The 16258-nt window shown below is 41.5% G+C and overlaps 1 protein-coding gene across 15 annotated transcripts in view; it reads left to right on the top strand.

The window, feature by feature from the left end:
* LOC110838850 (Lost PHDs of trr) overlaps positions 1 to 16258 on the top strand; it is a 180262-nt gene that overhangs the window by 130754 nt on the left and 33250 nt on the right. For 14 of the 15 annotated variants that reach the window (XM_087348840.1, XM_087348838.1, XM_087348839.1 and 11 more), the window contains 3 exons: positions 4905 to 11665; positions 12721 to 12833; positions 15247 to 15592. In XM_087348840.1, the coding sequence (XP_087204966.1) occupies positions 4905 to 11665; positions 12721 to 12833; positions 15247 to 15592 (7220 nt within the window). The remainder of the gene's footprint in view (positions 1 to 4904; positions 11666 to 12720; positions 12834 to 15246; positions 15593 to 16258) is intronic. The other variant, XM_087348846.1, reaches the window with a different exon arrangement.

The raw sequence follows: 16258 nt of genomic DNA, 5'->3' as shown, positions 1-16258 counted from the left end.
CCCCCCCCTCCGCGAACAATAACAGGAAGAATGGAAATACTATTACGGCCGAACTCAACGAAACGTAGCTGTAGAAGACCCTGAACAGCTGGAAACAAGATGAACCAGAAGAATGAAAAGTGTCCCTGCCTTTCCTTTGTACTTATAATAAAAGCATTTGTGAAGAAATTCACACTGCACATGCCATCTGGCATCTCTGGAACGAAATATGAGTGCACCCACATTAAAATCGTAAAATTTCAGACAATGGGCACCGCCATTCACTCCAACTATCACCCCTGCACCTCTGACCCCTCATTCCAAAAGAATCTGTGCTGGTTGGGCGACATAACAGGTTACCGCTACTGTGTATTCCAAAAACATTGTGCGTCTTTCGGTATTAATTTATCTCTAAACCCAACATTTTAAATTCTCAGAAACGATCATTGCGGGAAAATTGTGGGCCGGGACTAAGATTTTTGAACGATCGATGCGATAAAACGATAGTTCGAGGAACGATAGAAGCGGGAAAATGTAACATTATTTTATATGGGATGTATTCGGGACCGAACAAAATGGACGATGCATCCGGGAAAACGATAGTTCCGGGAACGATGGATAGAGGTTTCACTGTACATTACTGTCAAATGGGGCAAGTACATTAATCACACTGTGGGAAGACCAGGGGTCATAAGACATGATATGCAGCACAGGAAATACAAAAATAGTTCTCTGCAATACTGCGGTAGACAGTAATGAACATTCACCGCACAGTAGTAGTCTTACTGTTGCAGTGTGCAGTCATTCTGTGGCAGTAAGACATTAATAGGAAAGTATAACTATAATGAACTTCATGTTGCACAAATGCTGTGATATGTGTTTGATCCTTGGTGATTATGGTAACTGGGTCAACAATGCAGCCAGGTCTTATGCAGAATGGTATCCAGCACACTGCCATCCAGATAATAATGTGGTTTACCAGTTGGACAAGAGGTTGAGGGAGATTGACAGCATCCTACCAGCACCACCATTGGGTAGTGGTCGACTGCACTCGCTGGACACTGGCATTCTTCCGAGAGATCATTCTGGATGTGGTGGCACAGAATCTGTGTTGCAGTACACGAGTAATTTCCTGAGAGTTGGGTGTCAAACATTGCACTGTCTAGTTAATCCTTCAAGATGATGACCTGTATCCATACCACTACTCATGGGTTCAAGATCTTATAACTCATGATTGTTATCATCATCTCCACTACTTTTTGGAGCATATCTTATGGTCTGGCAAATCAGCATTGACACGTGAGATCCTAAGCAGTCAAAGCAGCGTCTTGTGGACACAGCTTAATCCCCATGTAACACACATGAGTGGGGCCATGAAGTTCACTGAAGCATTAATATGTCAGCTGGTATCTTTGACAAGTGTACCTAATCCCTGACTCCCTCAGTGGCCCTGATTATTGTATGTTCCTGCAGGAAGCATAGTGCTGCATGGAGATGTACCAGTGGTGGTTTGATTTCACATGTGGTTTCAACACAATGGAGTGCTAGTGCATTGTATTGCGCAGACCCAACAGCACCTCAGCACACAGTTTCCTGACATGTGCCTTACACATGGCAGCCCTGTATCATGACCTGCAAGATTGATGGACCTGAACCCTCTAGACTTCTTATATTGGGGACACTTTAATTAAATTGTTTACAGGGATCTGCCAGCTGACATGTACATCTTGACAGCAGTTTTATGCTGTTGTGGAAACCAATGATGCATATGTGTTGCGATGTATGCAAGCTAGTATTCCACAATGTTCGATTGCATGTCGTGGAACGAATAGTGGATATTTTTAACACTTACTGTAATTGCAGCCCTCTTAGTTATATTAACTCACTTGTTTATTAGAGCCACCTGCAGTTTTTTGTAGTTATTTAACCCTTCATATGTCTGGCTCTGTCTCTCAGCATCACTACTAATTTCTTTGCTACTTATGAATAGTGCAACTCTTGCCTGATTTTCTTCTTGCCATGATACTCATGGGAACAATGCTTTGTAGATAATTTTTCCTTTTCAATTTTTTTTAGGTTTTATAACTATTTATGTTGTTTTTATGCACCATTTACATTGCGAGTTTGGGTTAGGTTAGGATAGGGTGGGCCAGATTAGGTTAAGTTGGGTTGGATTTGAAAGTTTGGTAGGGTTGGGTATGTTACATTGGATTGGGTAATGTTGTTGAATTAGGCTGGGTTGGGTGAAGTTAGATTATGTTGTTCTCAAAGTAGGTCAGGTTGTGTTTTGTTGGTTATGGATATCATCAGGAAGGTTACTTTTGGTGGGACAGAACAAAAAGTTTAGTTTCGGTTAATTTAGTTGCCCTGGTGAGATCCAGAGTAGTATTGGGGTATGTAATGCAGGGTGTGCCCTTGGGGTTCAGGTGTAGTGGGCTTCAGGATGACTCAGGCATAGAGAATATGCTGCTGGGAGAAAAAAATCTTTTGTCACCCTGCCAGATGGGGCAAAATCCAGTTTGTGAGGGAAGCAATGTCCTCAACAATGACAACAATTTCCTTGTGGGGGCAAACCATAACTGGAGTGGCAGAGCCTTCAAAGAGGCAGCCTCAGGTTGGGACAGAACTCCCCTTTTTGGTTGGGTTATTGTCAGTGTGACAATCTGTGGAATTATAAAGTACCTTTAATATACATTTGAAATATTAGGATAAATTGTTGGATTCAGCTTATAACTTCAGTAAAATAAATGAGTATATCTGTTTTATTATATTGCTGTCTGGTTTTGGTTCAACACAGAGGAAGCAAACATTTCTTTATGTGGTAGTATTTGTCCACTTTTCTACTACAGTAACAAGAATCTCCTTATTCTTTAATTATATGCGATAGGAGCCTGAACATGGTTATGCAACGGATTTAAACATGTGACTCTGTAGCAGTGTTTTGCAATATTTTTTCACCCACCTCACACCCTAATTTGTCAAGAACACAAGACAGCACTTTTGCTTTACGAAAAGGATTTGTGCACATGAAAATGAAATATTACACATGTTGAATAAAACTATCGATAATGAACCAGAGTGTGTATTATGAATTTCAGTTGTGGAAGATATGAAATTTTGTGGCACACCAGTTGTTCAACACCGCTCTAGAGTATCTAAGATACTACAGTAAAACCCGTCAACCCCTATATCCTGGACACCCCTTTATATTGGACACTTTTAATTTGAACCGACGAATATCCTATAATTTTACATGTCCACAATACCCTATATCTTGGACACCCCTTTTGTTTTAAGTTGGACAGGTTCATGCACTTGACTTCGATGCTTTTCAGCAAAACTTTTTCAGTTACACATTTTGTTATTTCAAATTTCTGACTGATGAATGCCTCCTCTCTGGAGGATTATCTTATGGACATTGAACCCATCATTGGAATGCATTGCAAGTGTTTAACTATTCTTTTGCTGAACCCTTAACTGGACTACAGTATTGCAGAAGACACAGTTTTAACTCCATCAGTACTGTGCTTGCATTTGAGTTCAGACTGTGTTAACAGAAATGGAATTTTTCCTTTTGCGATAGGTAAGCGAAAATTGGTGGAATTAACTTTAGAAAATGTTTTGAGGCTGGGGTGTAATTTGCCATGCATGGGAGTGGGCTTCAAAAGATTATTATTAATACCATTGTCTTTAATTCTTAATTCAAGTAAGCCTACAGTAGTTAGTGTATGTAAGTAAATAGTTTATAGACCACAATCTGATTTTTCTCTTTCCCTCTACCTTGGACACCTCTGTAAGTTGGACATATTTTTGTGGAACTCCAAGTGTCCAATTTAGAGAGGTTTTACTGTATTTCAAAACTGTATATTGCAGAATAGAATTTGTGTTCTGTGAGACAGTAAACTTCTCGTAATATATTGGTCTGTATGCATTAGTTGCCTGCCTGTATGAGCTACAAGCACTGCCCATTGTAACCTGCTTCACAGCGTACTGAATGTAATTGCGGAGAAATTAATTTAATTAGGGAATATGTAGAATCCAGCAATAACTAATGTAATATATGCTAAGTAGTGAGGACAGTAAGGCAGAAACAACTACTACAGCAGTATTTGCTGTGACGATGTAAGAGAATGAATGTTATTGCTAGCATAGCATATGGCAGAATTTGACATAGATATAAAAAAATTGTATACGTGCGAGATATGAGGTTTTCATGGCAGTGAAGGTGATGTTGGTGTTCTTTTGGGTTATAATGCTGTGTAGATATCACCAGTTCAGATAAATATGTGCAGGTAGCCCTCGATTTCGGCCGGTTAAATTTGCACAGATTTAGAACGCATCCCCAGCGTAAATTGAGGGCTACCTGTATCTCCATCTTCAGGGCTGAAGATTGAGAGAGTATCTTGCTCTGAAATGATGATACTACCTGCAGTTCTGCACAGCCTTATAACCCAGATTATGAACATCGTTGACAAGATTTATTACAAATGGAGATTTATATAGGATGGAGGGAGAAGAAATTGAGAGTAGTATATTAAACAGGCGAAACAGATTTCAGATACGGCAGATAATTGGTTTGGTTGTTAATGGTTCACATACTCAGCACACAGGTACTGTCATGAAAACAGCAGTTTTTTTGAGAAATGGTTCTATTTTAACCATCTTTTATTTGCAGATGTTACAGTAAATGTAAAGAGATGTTGTGTTTTAGCGGTAAAGGAAATGAAAGGTTAATATTGTTGGCATGGTTCATAAGGTAGTTTAAAATAGTAATAATAGATTTCTGTATAATATGTTGTTTTTTATTCTAGAGACAAGAGTATTGTGTCACGTGAATTTCTTTGCAGTATTTTATTTCTGTGCTTTCATTCAGCTGTTTGTATTTTCTGTCTAAATTCATTACATTTAGTGTATTTTTTTTAAAGGATTAATATGCCTCCACGATTCGTACGCTCTCCTATCAGTGGAAACTCTGAGCCAGCCCTTCTGCGACCTCGTGGTTTGCCTATTCAAGGGCCAGGACAGATGGGACCCACCAATGTCATGTATAGTCAGCCATCACCAACTCAGAATGTTAGAGCTGGTATTGTCTACTCAAGTTCCAGTTCTCCTTCGCCTCTGGGAAGTCCACAGTCTGTGGTGTCAAATGTTGTGGGGCAGCAGCAGCAGTTTCAACAAATTACGTCACAGTCTGGACAACAGCAAACAGGACATTCTCAGCAACAAACATCAGTTCATTTTCAGCAGGCACAAACAGGCGTGTCTGGTCAGATGGTTGTGCGGCAGGTTCAGCAAAGTGTCGGCCAGCAGTCACCACAGCAGATGGTTCAAAGACAACTGCAGCAGCACTTGCTTCAGCAGCAGCAGCAGCCACAAGAACAAGAAGCAAATTTGCTGCTGGCTCAGAGGCAGCAGCTACAGTTAGCACAGCAAAGACAGATGATTCATCAGCAGAGACAGCAAATTTTACAACATCAGCAGTTAGCACAGCAAAGACAACAGCAGCAAATGCTTCAGCAGCAACCAAATCAACCTCCAAGCTCCCCGATGCCTCCTCGAAGCCCAATTATTCATCAACAACATCAAAATTCAAATCTTCCTTCTAGTTCCCCAATGCCTCCTAGAAGTCCCATGGTCCAATCATTGAATCAGAGTCAGACACCTAATTCTCCGGTGCCTCCACACAGTCCGATGCTTCAGCAGATGAACCAGACTCAGCCGCTAAATTCGCCAATGCCACCGTGCAGTCCAGTGGTTCAACAACAATATCAGCAGATTGGCCAGAATCAGCCACCTAGTTCACCAGTTCTTCGAAATTCTATGGTCCAGAATCTTCCACACTCAGTTGGTTCGCCAATGCAGATGAGGCATCCTTCAAGCACAGGAAGTGTCAGTAACAGCCCTGTGTTGCCTGATAGGCCACAAAGTGTTGAAAATCCCCTAACACCACGAACACCTCACACCCCACACACACCTCAGAGCAGCCAGCAAGGAGGAGAGTTCGGTCAGGGCCATTTGGAGCACCAGGATAATGATACAGCACCTGGAGGAGGGGGTGGCAATCCAAACAACCCAGCAAACCCTTTGCCATTACCAGCAATGTTTGGAAGATTTGGTTACTTCAAGCTTGGACTTCGTGGTGGGTCACCCATGTGGTCTACTGGAACTGGCTTTAGAAGGGGAGGGAGACACGGCAGCTCTAAATGCAACGATGAGAAGGGGAATGGCAGTGGAGAGCACCAGGACAAAGATGCAGGGGTGGGTACATGTGGGACAAAGACCAAGGGTCAGGTGGAAAGTAAAAGTGCTCTGCAGTCATGTAGTTCTGCCAGAGAAACTAGAAGTATTGTTACACCGGGGAAGACTGTTGCAGTTGTGTCTAAGGTTGCATCTCTTGTGTGTGTAGATTACAATGATTTTGATGATGAGAATTCACATACTCCACCTCTAACCCCTCCTCCTTCTCAGGCTCATGAAGTTTGTGTACCTTCAAGTGTGTTAATTGTTGATAACAAAGAAGAAAACTTATCAGGAGTAGCCAAAATTATAAGTGAACAAGATTTATCCAGTACTGAAAAATCAGATGAATCAGCAAGTGAGAAATCCAGTGTTCTAGTAGAAATAGAAAAAGAGGTTAGCAGTAATACCAAAGAACTGATTGGAGAGAAATGTGGTGAAGAAATTGAGGTTTCTGTCATTTCTCACGAGGATATTTTGGATTCAGATACCGTCGTGTCTTCAGATTTGGCTATAGAGGACGCAGACTGTGATAATGTTGTGGTCTTTGAAAGTGATCTTGCTCAAGTGTCCAGCTCCATAGATACAGATGTAATTGAGGAATGTATTGTAACATCCTCTGATATTGTCATGGACATCTCAGTTGTTGATGCCTTGGGAGACTGTGACAAACTTACCTCCTGCATTCAGAAGGATGATGATATTCTTCATTTGGTTGATGAGGAGAGCAAAGTAGAATCAGGAGATATTATGGAAACAGCTGATGTAGATGATGAACTAGGAGAAATAGAACTTGCTGAAGGAAATGATGATATGCCAAATATGGACATGGATGTCATGCACATTCTGGACAGTAGAGTAACAGGAATGTTGGATAGAGACCCAGTTCTTGACATGCCTGAAGGTTGCAGGGAAATTCATTCAATGAATGAGAGACTAAGGATAGGTATTGTTCGAAGCCTTGGTGCTCTTCAGCAGGAGAAGATTGTTGCAATTACTGATACGCCAGAATCTCCAGACCAGGAAGAAATGAACGTGGATCCTTCTCCTGAGCCATATTTGCCAACGCCTGACACAATTAAAGATGATGAAGATGATATGATGCCAATGATGCATGATGATGCAGACATGATGGAACTGGATGATGCAAGCAGAACGCCTGTGACTGATGTGGAAAATGTGACTGAGCTTGATATTGTCAGTCAAACAACACTAGACTTGAATGTTACTAGCAGTGCTGAGATGCCTGTAATGGACAGTGTAGTCCACTGTCAAGCCAGCATGGACACAGTAGAAGACAGTTCAAGTGAAGCTCTTAAAAGTGTTGTATCAGAAGCTACAACTCAGATTAGCTCGAGTGGAAAGGTAGCGAGACCTGACCTGTCATGTGGTTTGACAACAGCAGCACAACTTCCAATTTCAGGTGTTCATCAAGCAAACAGAACAGCTGTTGTTACATTCCCAGGCCTTACTGTGCCTGCTACAAGTTATTCCAGGGGCCAGCTTCAGAATTTATCACCTCTCTTAGTAGAGGAACATACCTTTGCCACTGACACAGTGTCTGTCTTGAATACTCTGATAGCATCTGCAGTTGCCCCAGTCACAAGACAGGTCACTTCTCTTGTTCCTTCAGCGGTAGCAATTCCTTGTTCTGTACCATTTGCACTTGATTCAGAACTGACAAACTCAACAGGAACTTTGCCAGTACAAGTACCTCCTGCAACTTCGGCCAAAGAGAAACTTCAAGAAACTCCAAGCACGTTGACCGCGTCATATTTGACCAGCCCATCTGCAGTTGTAACCGAGGGTGTAGGGATTACAGTCACGTCTGAAGTCGGGTTAACCACACCAGTAGCAAGCCCAGGGTGTTCAACAGCTGCAGTGCCTCTCCATGCTGACAGTCTAGTGTCTACAGCCTGTGTGACATCAGACAGTGCACCTCACATGCACTCGAGTGTGACTGGAGCTTCACCCACTTTTTCTATCATTAAATCAGCTACAGCATCTTCTTCACCTCGGAGGACATCGATTCTCCAGGGTTCTGCTGGAAGCTTATCTGCAATGTCAGCTGTGCCAGTTTGCATAATTAGGTCACAGAGTGGTGGCAGTGGTAGTGGAATTTCAACTACGGTGTCTCTTATCAGTAGTGCGGTTGCTTCAACTGTTGCATTGCCTGTTACCAGTTCTCAGCTAACATCAGCTACAGTGGCAAATCTGGTTGCAGATGCAGTAAATGCCGCGCGTTTACCGTACCCGCCGGCTTCGGTAGGCCAACATTTGGCCTTCACGACAGCAAGTGTGGTGCCGCTGGTGACTGCGTCGCCAGCGGGTGTTAGTGTGATAGCAAGTGCGTCAACTGTGTCACTGGGAGGTATAAGTATGTCTGTTGATTCTTTGGTTCCACCACCCAGAATGTCCACAGCTCCAGTCACAAGTTCTCAGTCTGTTTCCCCACATGTACCTGTCACAGTTGAAACAAATTCTTCCATTATCCCAATAGTGGACACTAAGCAGTCATCTGGTGAAAACCAGAATTACATAGTTAAACATGCACCACCAACCTCTGTTCAAGCAAATGCTGAAGAAAAAGATGTGGATATTAGAAGCAAATATTTGACTTCACAATCAACTGGCTCTCAGAAAGAAGACACAGAAATTTTGGCTGACATGTCATCTAAGTTCTCTCAGGTAACTAGGCCAAGCATGCTGGAGAACACAAGCCGAAATTTGAATAATGAGCTACCACTACAGTCTGTGGGAACTGAACCATCATCAGTGTGCGCAGTTCAGAATGCCCCTCAGAAAGTTGATGATGATGATGATGAAATATTAATGAAGACTATGCAACTAATTTTTCAAGATACAAGACCTAGTGTCCTAGCAACTGTAGAGAGAGTGCCACAGAGTGCAGCAGCAGTAGTACAGCAAGAAACTGCAGGTACTGAAACAGATCGCAGACGTTGGCAGCACAACATACCAGATACATCATCCATTGTAGGATCTGTTATTGTAACTGAAGACAAGTGTTCATCTGATACACAGCAGTCACTTGTAGTTTCAATTTCCAGTCCTCCTGTCACTGATAAAGAGCCAATAAAAGAGTTGACCTTAGCTGATAAATTACTGCATCCACCTGTTCAAGATTCATTATCAGCATCAAATAAAATTCAAGCAGTTTCTAAACCATACCCTGTGCCTTCATCAAATTTGCCTACGGTGTTTATAGAACCTCACCAGAGAGAGGAAGTGAGAATGGACTATGAGGATGGTGACAAGACTTCAGATATTCCAAATAAAACCAATGCATCTTACTCACATAATATCTTACCTGCATCACAAATAGAACCCTCTACAAATTTGAAACTGCCATTACAGACAACTGAATCAACTGCATCCAGCGAAGCACTTGTAGATGTTCTTCGTGCACCTTCAGCAATTCCACCAGAAACATCAGCAGTGTTCAGTTCACCCTCTCAGAGTACAGTTACAGCATCCACCACCAGTTCAGAGGTGAAATCTATTCCAGAAACAGCCCTCTCCAGCAAAGTGGTTAAAAGTACTGCAGTTCTGCCTCGATCTGTATTTTCAGGAGGATTGTCGGGTTCTGGCCAGTCCATGTTGGCATGCAGACTGAGTACGATAGCGAGTGGACCTCCAGTAAATACTACACAGACAAGTCAGAGTGCAGCACCCCAGGGAATTATGACTTCTTCTGAGATAGTGAGCCAAATTGCAACAGTACCTGTCCCCATGTCCACAGGGTGTCCTGTTGTCATGACTCCTAGGATTTCATCCACTGCTGGCAGATTCTCACCCATAGTGAATACAGGGCAAGCTGTAGCATCTGTTGTGAGACAGTATGTGGCTTACACACAGCAGCAAGTGGCATCACAAACATCTCCTGTAATTGCAGGTATCTCAAGAAGCTTGTCAATGCCTTCCCCTGCCCATTCACCACACCTGCCAGCTCAGGGCAGTGTCAGTGTTTTGGCACCAACCACTGCTGCCAGAGTAATTTCATCAAAGTCACATCAAAGTTTGGCAGCAGAACAGTTTGTGCAGAGTAGAACAGAAGCACCACCTGTGCTGACTGTGAGTAGTAGTGTTATGCAGTCACAGGCCACAGTTTCTTCCATGCCTCAGCCATCAGGAACCATCTTGCAGACACGAGTATCAGCACCACCATCTGCCTCTGGATTAGCAGCAATACAGCATGTTACATCATATGAAGGAACCAACAGGACAGATGGAGATATCGAGACAGTAGTAACATCAGCTTTAGAGAGATTAGGAAGAGATGTAATTCTGTCAGTCTCTAGTGAATCTGCAACAAGTTCTAGAAACAGCGATCTTGTGGACTCTTCAAAGTATCCATATGCAAGTTCTGCACCACCAAGAATCCAGTCATCTTGCAGTGTTTTTTCCAGTGTCATGTACCCACAGAGAAGAATGAGTGCTGGAGAAATCAAGGTGGAGGAACCAGCAAGGTCATGCCAGTTCGAGCAGCTGACAGCAGTTAAAACTGAAACCTTGGATTTGTGTCTGTTTCAAGAATCACCAGTTCCCACCACAAGTATTATCATGCAGCAACAGCAGCATTCTAGTCCAACTCTTACATCAATTTCAAAACCTGTTGCAACATCGTGCATAATGGCTTCTCAGCCATCAGTTGCAACTATAGTACCAAAGACCGAGACGCAGCATTTGGTCAGCAGCTGTAAATTTTCATCAACAACACAGGCTTTGTCCCAGCCCCAGCAGCAAGCCCCAGTGCCTGCATTCCCACACAGGATGGAGGAGTCACAGAATGTATTATTGAAGCAGCTTCTTCAAAACACTGGCTGTGCTCAAACCCAGTCACAGCAAACATCGTCTGTACCAACTCACCATCATGGTGCTCCTAGTTTACCTGTAGTACCATCATTAGAAGCTCAGCTGGCAAGACCAGTCCCTCCCACGCCATCTTCCCTTTTGCCGCCGCTTCTTACAAATGACAGTCCACAGTCACAAACACCACAGTTATCACGACAGTTGTCACACTTGACAACACGTGAAACATCCCTTGTTTCAAGACCCCCTCCACAACTTTCTACTTCTCTGTCCATCCCTGTGCAAACTGACAGGAGGCCAGACCCTCCAAATAGAGAGAATGTCCTCTCTCCTCCAGCAACACTGAGGTCCTGCGCTAATGTGGCTGAATCTAACCTCCATGAACCAACCCCCTTATCATCACCTCATGTTGTGACAATAAAAAAGGAAGTTGCACCTCCGCTGCAAAGTCCATCTGCTGATGTGAAGAAGGAGACTGTGTCAGATGATTCGTCAGAGCAGGTGGCAAGTGAAAAGAAAGAGTTTCATGGCAAGACAGAGCAGCCATCAAAGGATGAGATTGGTGATTTAGGAATGGAAGCAAGCTGTGACAAGACAACTCAGGATCAGGCAGCATTGGGTGAGTCCTGTCATAGTGTTCGTTTCAGTGGTGGTCATAGTTGTAATTGTGGCATTCTAAAGCAAAATGCTGCATAAATAAAACAGTGATAATAAGGATGATATTACTACCAGTTGCTTTTTGCTCACTAATGAATAATACTGGGCTACAGACAAACAGTAATTACACATTGTTTCAAATATCACAATCTATTTGCATTTTCTCATGGTGTGAGCTTCTCATAAAAATTTTGAAATGTATTAAATAATATATGATTTCACAGTTTAAATTAATATACAAGAAGTTCATTCAGAAAAAATATTCTTCTACCACAGTTCAAACTCACATATTTGACTTCTGTATCAGTGTTAGTCTATTATGCTATCGACTCATCGAATAGCAAATATGGAAATCGAAGTGAAGTACAACTTGCACTTTAATTTTACCATGGAACCTAATCCCATGTCTCACAAAGGTAATTGACATTCATGTTTTTCTTCAAATTAGTCTCATGTGTTGAATGTCTTTGCTTAATACATATTTGGCATACATAATTGTAATAATGGGTGGTGGAGATAATTCTGGTATGTACAAAAATATAAGCAAGTTACAAATGATTGGAATTGTGATTCCTGCTGCGTGCTTACATCTTTTGTGGTTCTGGACTGCATAAGTTTTAAGTGCTAGACTTTTGTTCCACGGAGCATACAGTTTATATTTTTTATGTTTCGTGTAAACAGTGAAATTATTTCCAGTATATAATGCCAACCCAGCATCGTGAGGAAATTGGGAAGCTACAATGGGTAGCGTAATCCGGTCATGAAAACTAGCAATGGCTGGGGGTTCGTCGTGCTGACCACACGTCACCCTATATCTGGTTGGATGATTGTTCACCTCTGCTTAGGCATGTGAACGTGAGGCCAGCAGCCAGCTAGTCGGCTTTGGCTCTCATAGGGCTGTTATGCCACGGATTATTATTATTAGTAGTAGTATATAATGTTTTTCTGCTTATAATGTTAAAAGTCTTTTTAACCTTCAGTGGGAGCATTCACACCGTTCATTGTCTGTACTTCCAGATGCAAAGAAAGTTAAAAGACGCTTGTACCAGCAAAAGCGGCGGCAGAGCCAAGGAAAGGAACCGACTGCTAGTGGAGGAACTCCTAAGAAGCAGCGCATACGGAAGGTCAGTGTGAGTATTGTTGTTTAATATTCACTGTTTGCAGCTTTTAGTTTCAACAGTGAGCCTGTTGGCTCTGCCACGTGTGCCCTTAAAAGTGCTGAACATATTTTCATTAAATTTGTTGTGTCTTACTTTATTTTGTACATGAAATGTCAGTACAGCAACTTTCGCCATTTTGAAAACATCTTCGTGCTTTAAAATACCAGTAAAATTATCTCTGCAGCTTTTTTATGTAGAAAGGAGTGGTTTGTGCCTTGTATTTCTTTAATTGTCTCATCCTTACATGTTGAATTGCAGTCTGTTTTGTGTGGAATCACAAGGTATATTGACAGGCTCATAGGGGATGGAGTACTTGTGTGTACTAAACTTAAAGGTACAGATTTTATTCTGTAAAAAACTTCAGGCTGGAGTTGTGTTCAGTTTATTTAATGACGCTTTTTCAGTAACTCAGACCTTATAGCATCAAATGAGGTGATGATAGTGAATGCTGAATTGGAAAGGATGTGGAAGGAAGCGGTCATGACCTAATTTAAATCACAATCCTTGATGAGTACTGCCTGGAGTGACTGAGAAAACCACAAAAAACTCGGAGTCAGGATAGGTGGTCTCCGGGCCGAGATTTGAACCCGGGACCTTCTGAATATGAAGCAGGAGTGCTAATCACTCGACCACGACATTTAGTCGATTGTGTTCAAGGAGCATGCACAAAGGATATAAATGTTTCCATATTCTGGATGGTCTTCTCAACACAAACAAAAAAACATATTTTTGTTATATTTTAAAGGTGTTGATTCTTGATTATATTTGTCCCTGGATTTGAGGCCAAAATGACATCACAGTTTATGATTACTAGAATGTGATTTGTGTTTGATGAGATTGTACATTGATACAATGATTTGTTTGACTTCCCTTGATTCAGAACCATAAATTACTGAAATATCATATATTGAGTCTTGAAACCTGTTTTCCAGTTAAATTAAAAGTTATATTACAGAAAAAAACATTATGGTAGCATTGATTAAACAAAATTAAATTTAGTTCTGATCACTCATTGCACATAGCTGGGAAGAAGATCTAGGCTATGTAGTTAGCTGTAATTGACTGCCTTGTTCATAACAGTCAATTCTATGTAGAACATCTTGTAACTGCAAAGCTGCCGACCTCAGAAAGGAGTTCCAGTTCCTCACCTTCACTTAAAATTACAGTAGATTCCTTTCACTGAACTGGAGCGTCACTGTTATATTTCCTTAGAACATGCTGATGTACCAGTTCCACATAGCTTAAACTTTCCTCTAGGGCAGGAATATACAGGTTGAGTCAGAAGTATGTTTACATACTTTATGTGTGTGTTCCAGGATCAAAAATAAGAAAAAATGTTCTTATGAACATGGGGTCGCAAATGTTTCATTTTTGAAATAATAGACAAAAATAAGTTTCAATGAATTGACTTTATATCAAAGTGAATCTAACTTCCAGCAAAGATTTTCAATTAATGTTTGGGCAGGAATTGTTGGCGACATACTTATTGGTCCACACATGTACGTATTCTATCATGTCTATGAGGACCTTCATATCGGCAATTCTTAAGAAGACACTTGCCACATCTCCTTGAAGATGTACTACTGCCACCGGGTAAAAACCCATTTGCAGTGAAATAAATAATAATAATAAATACAAGAAGACAAATGTGGTTTATGCACGACAGAGCCCCAGCACACTTCTCCCGTCGCGTCAGAGATCATCTCAATGAACAGTACCCTCAGCGATGGACTGGGCGTGGTGGCCCAGTAGCATGGCCACCGAGGTCACCGGACCTAACTCCATTGGACTTTTATCTGTGGGGTCACTTGAATACCCATAAACAATGATGATGACCTATGGGAACGTGTGCAGAATGCATGCCAGATGATCCGAGGAAACCCTGGTGTGTATGAACGAATTCGTCAGTCTTGTGTACGTCGTGCACGTGCATGTGTGGAGAATGGAGGAACAACCTTTGAGCATCTGTTATAAAGGAACATCCCTGTCCTTATACTTGGCAATAAAGGCATACATTGAAAACTATTCTTGGCTATTTGAAAATGAAACATTTGTGACCCCATGTTCATAGGAACATTTTTTCTTATTTTTTATCCTGGAACACGCACACAAAGTTTGTAAACATACTTATGACTGACCCTGTATATTCAGTATTTTAATTCAGCTGTGTCTTCTGTGATAGTAATATTAGCCTGCACATCCTCTAGCCCTTGGAAATCTCTCAAATTCAACTGTTCATTTGAATTCACAAAACAACTTAATAGTGAGTTGGCTTTCAACAGGATATTACTGTAACAGAGATGAGAAAATATCGGGCACAAGTGATGATTAATGGTTAAAAGCACTGGTTATGGATTTTGATATACTGCTTTATTCTGTGCAGGGTTCCAAAGTGGATGAAGATTATGACACATACATTGAGAATCTGATGATGCAATTACGACAGCTACCACCTATGAGCGTCTTAGAACCTGCTTTATCAAGAAATTATGCTGTGTGCTCCATCTTTGGGTCTGGTGATTTGACAAAAATTGGTACAACACGCGATTACTCTACACGTCATGGTGATCTAAAGGGTTCATTTTGTGCTGCATATTTAGCTCATGTGTCTGATCATTATAATACACAGCCGTTTGGAGACCTTCCCCCACTACCACCACAGCCTCCAGTTTCAACTCAGAGGGGGTTCTATGACCAAGAATTTGCAGCACTGAAACTTGAAAATGATGGTGAGTGTTTAGTATTGTATTGCATTGTAATTATTCACTAGATAGGCTAACTCCGTGGAGCAGAGGCATTCTTAATAAACTAACAGTAACAGTACAAGCAGGTAATCACGAAATTCCCTGCCATTTTCTTGTTGAACCAAAAGGTCCGAGAACCTGCCACTGGTCCCTGTCCTAAGCCGGATGAATCCAGTCCACATTCTTGAAACCTGTTTCCATTTCAACATTATCCTCCCATTATGCCTCAGTCGTCCAAGTGGCTTTTTCCTTCTAGGCTTCCCAACCGAAGTTTTGTATGCTTTTCACATCTTCCTAATGCATGCTAAATGCCCCACTCATTTCAGTCTCCTTGATTTGACCATCCTAATAATATTTGATGAAGAGTACAAATTATGGTTCTGCTCATAATGCCATTTTCTCCAGCCTCCTGTCCCTTTATCCCTCTTAGGTCCAAATATTTCCCTAAAAACTCTGTTCTTAAATACCCTCATCCTGTTTTTTCCCTTAATTTAAGATACTAAATTCCATATGACCTGTAGTCATGTGCCAAGACATGAACATGAATTTTATTTTCTGTGTGTTTACATATAAACTAACTTATTTACTAGCATCTAATAGGTATTCTATGTTTTTCTTTGTAATATTTATGTTTTAACCCAGTAAATTAAC

The sequence above is a fragment of the Zootermopsis nevadensis genome, unplaced genomic scaffold (genome assembly GCF_977971745.1).
Source record: "Zootermopsis nevadensis isolate Lab colony 2312 unplaced genomic scaffold, Znev_1.0 Znev_ptg000013l, whole genome shotgun sequence".
NCBI lineage: Eukaryota > Metazoa > Arthropoda > Insecta > Blattodea > Termopsidae > Zootermopsis > Zootermopsis nevadensis.
The sequence above is the reverse complement of the archived record's forward strand: the minus strand, read 5'-3'. Positions and strand labels throughout refer to the sequence as shown.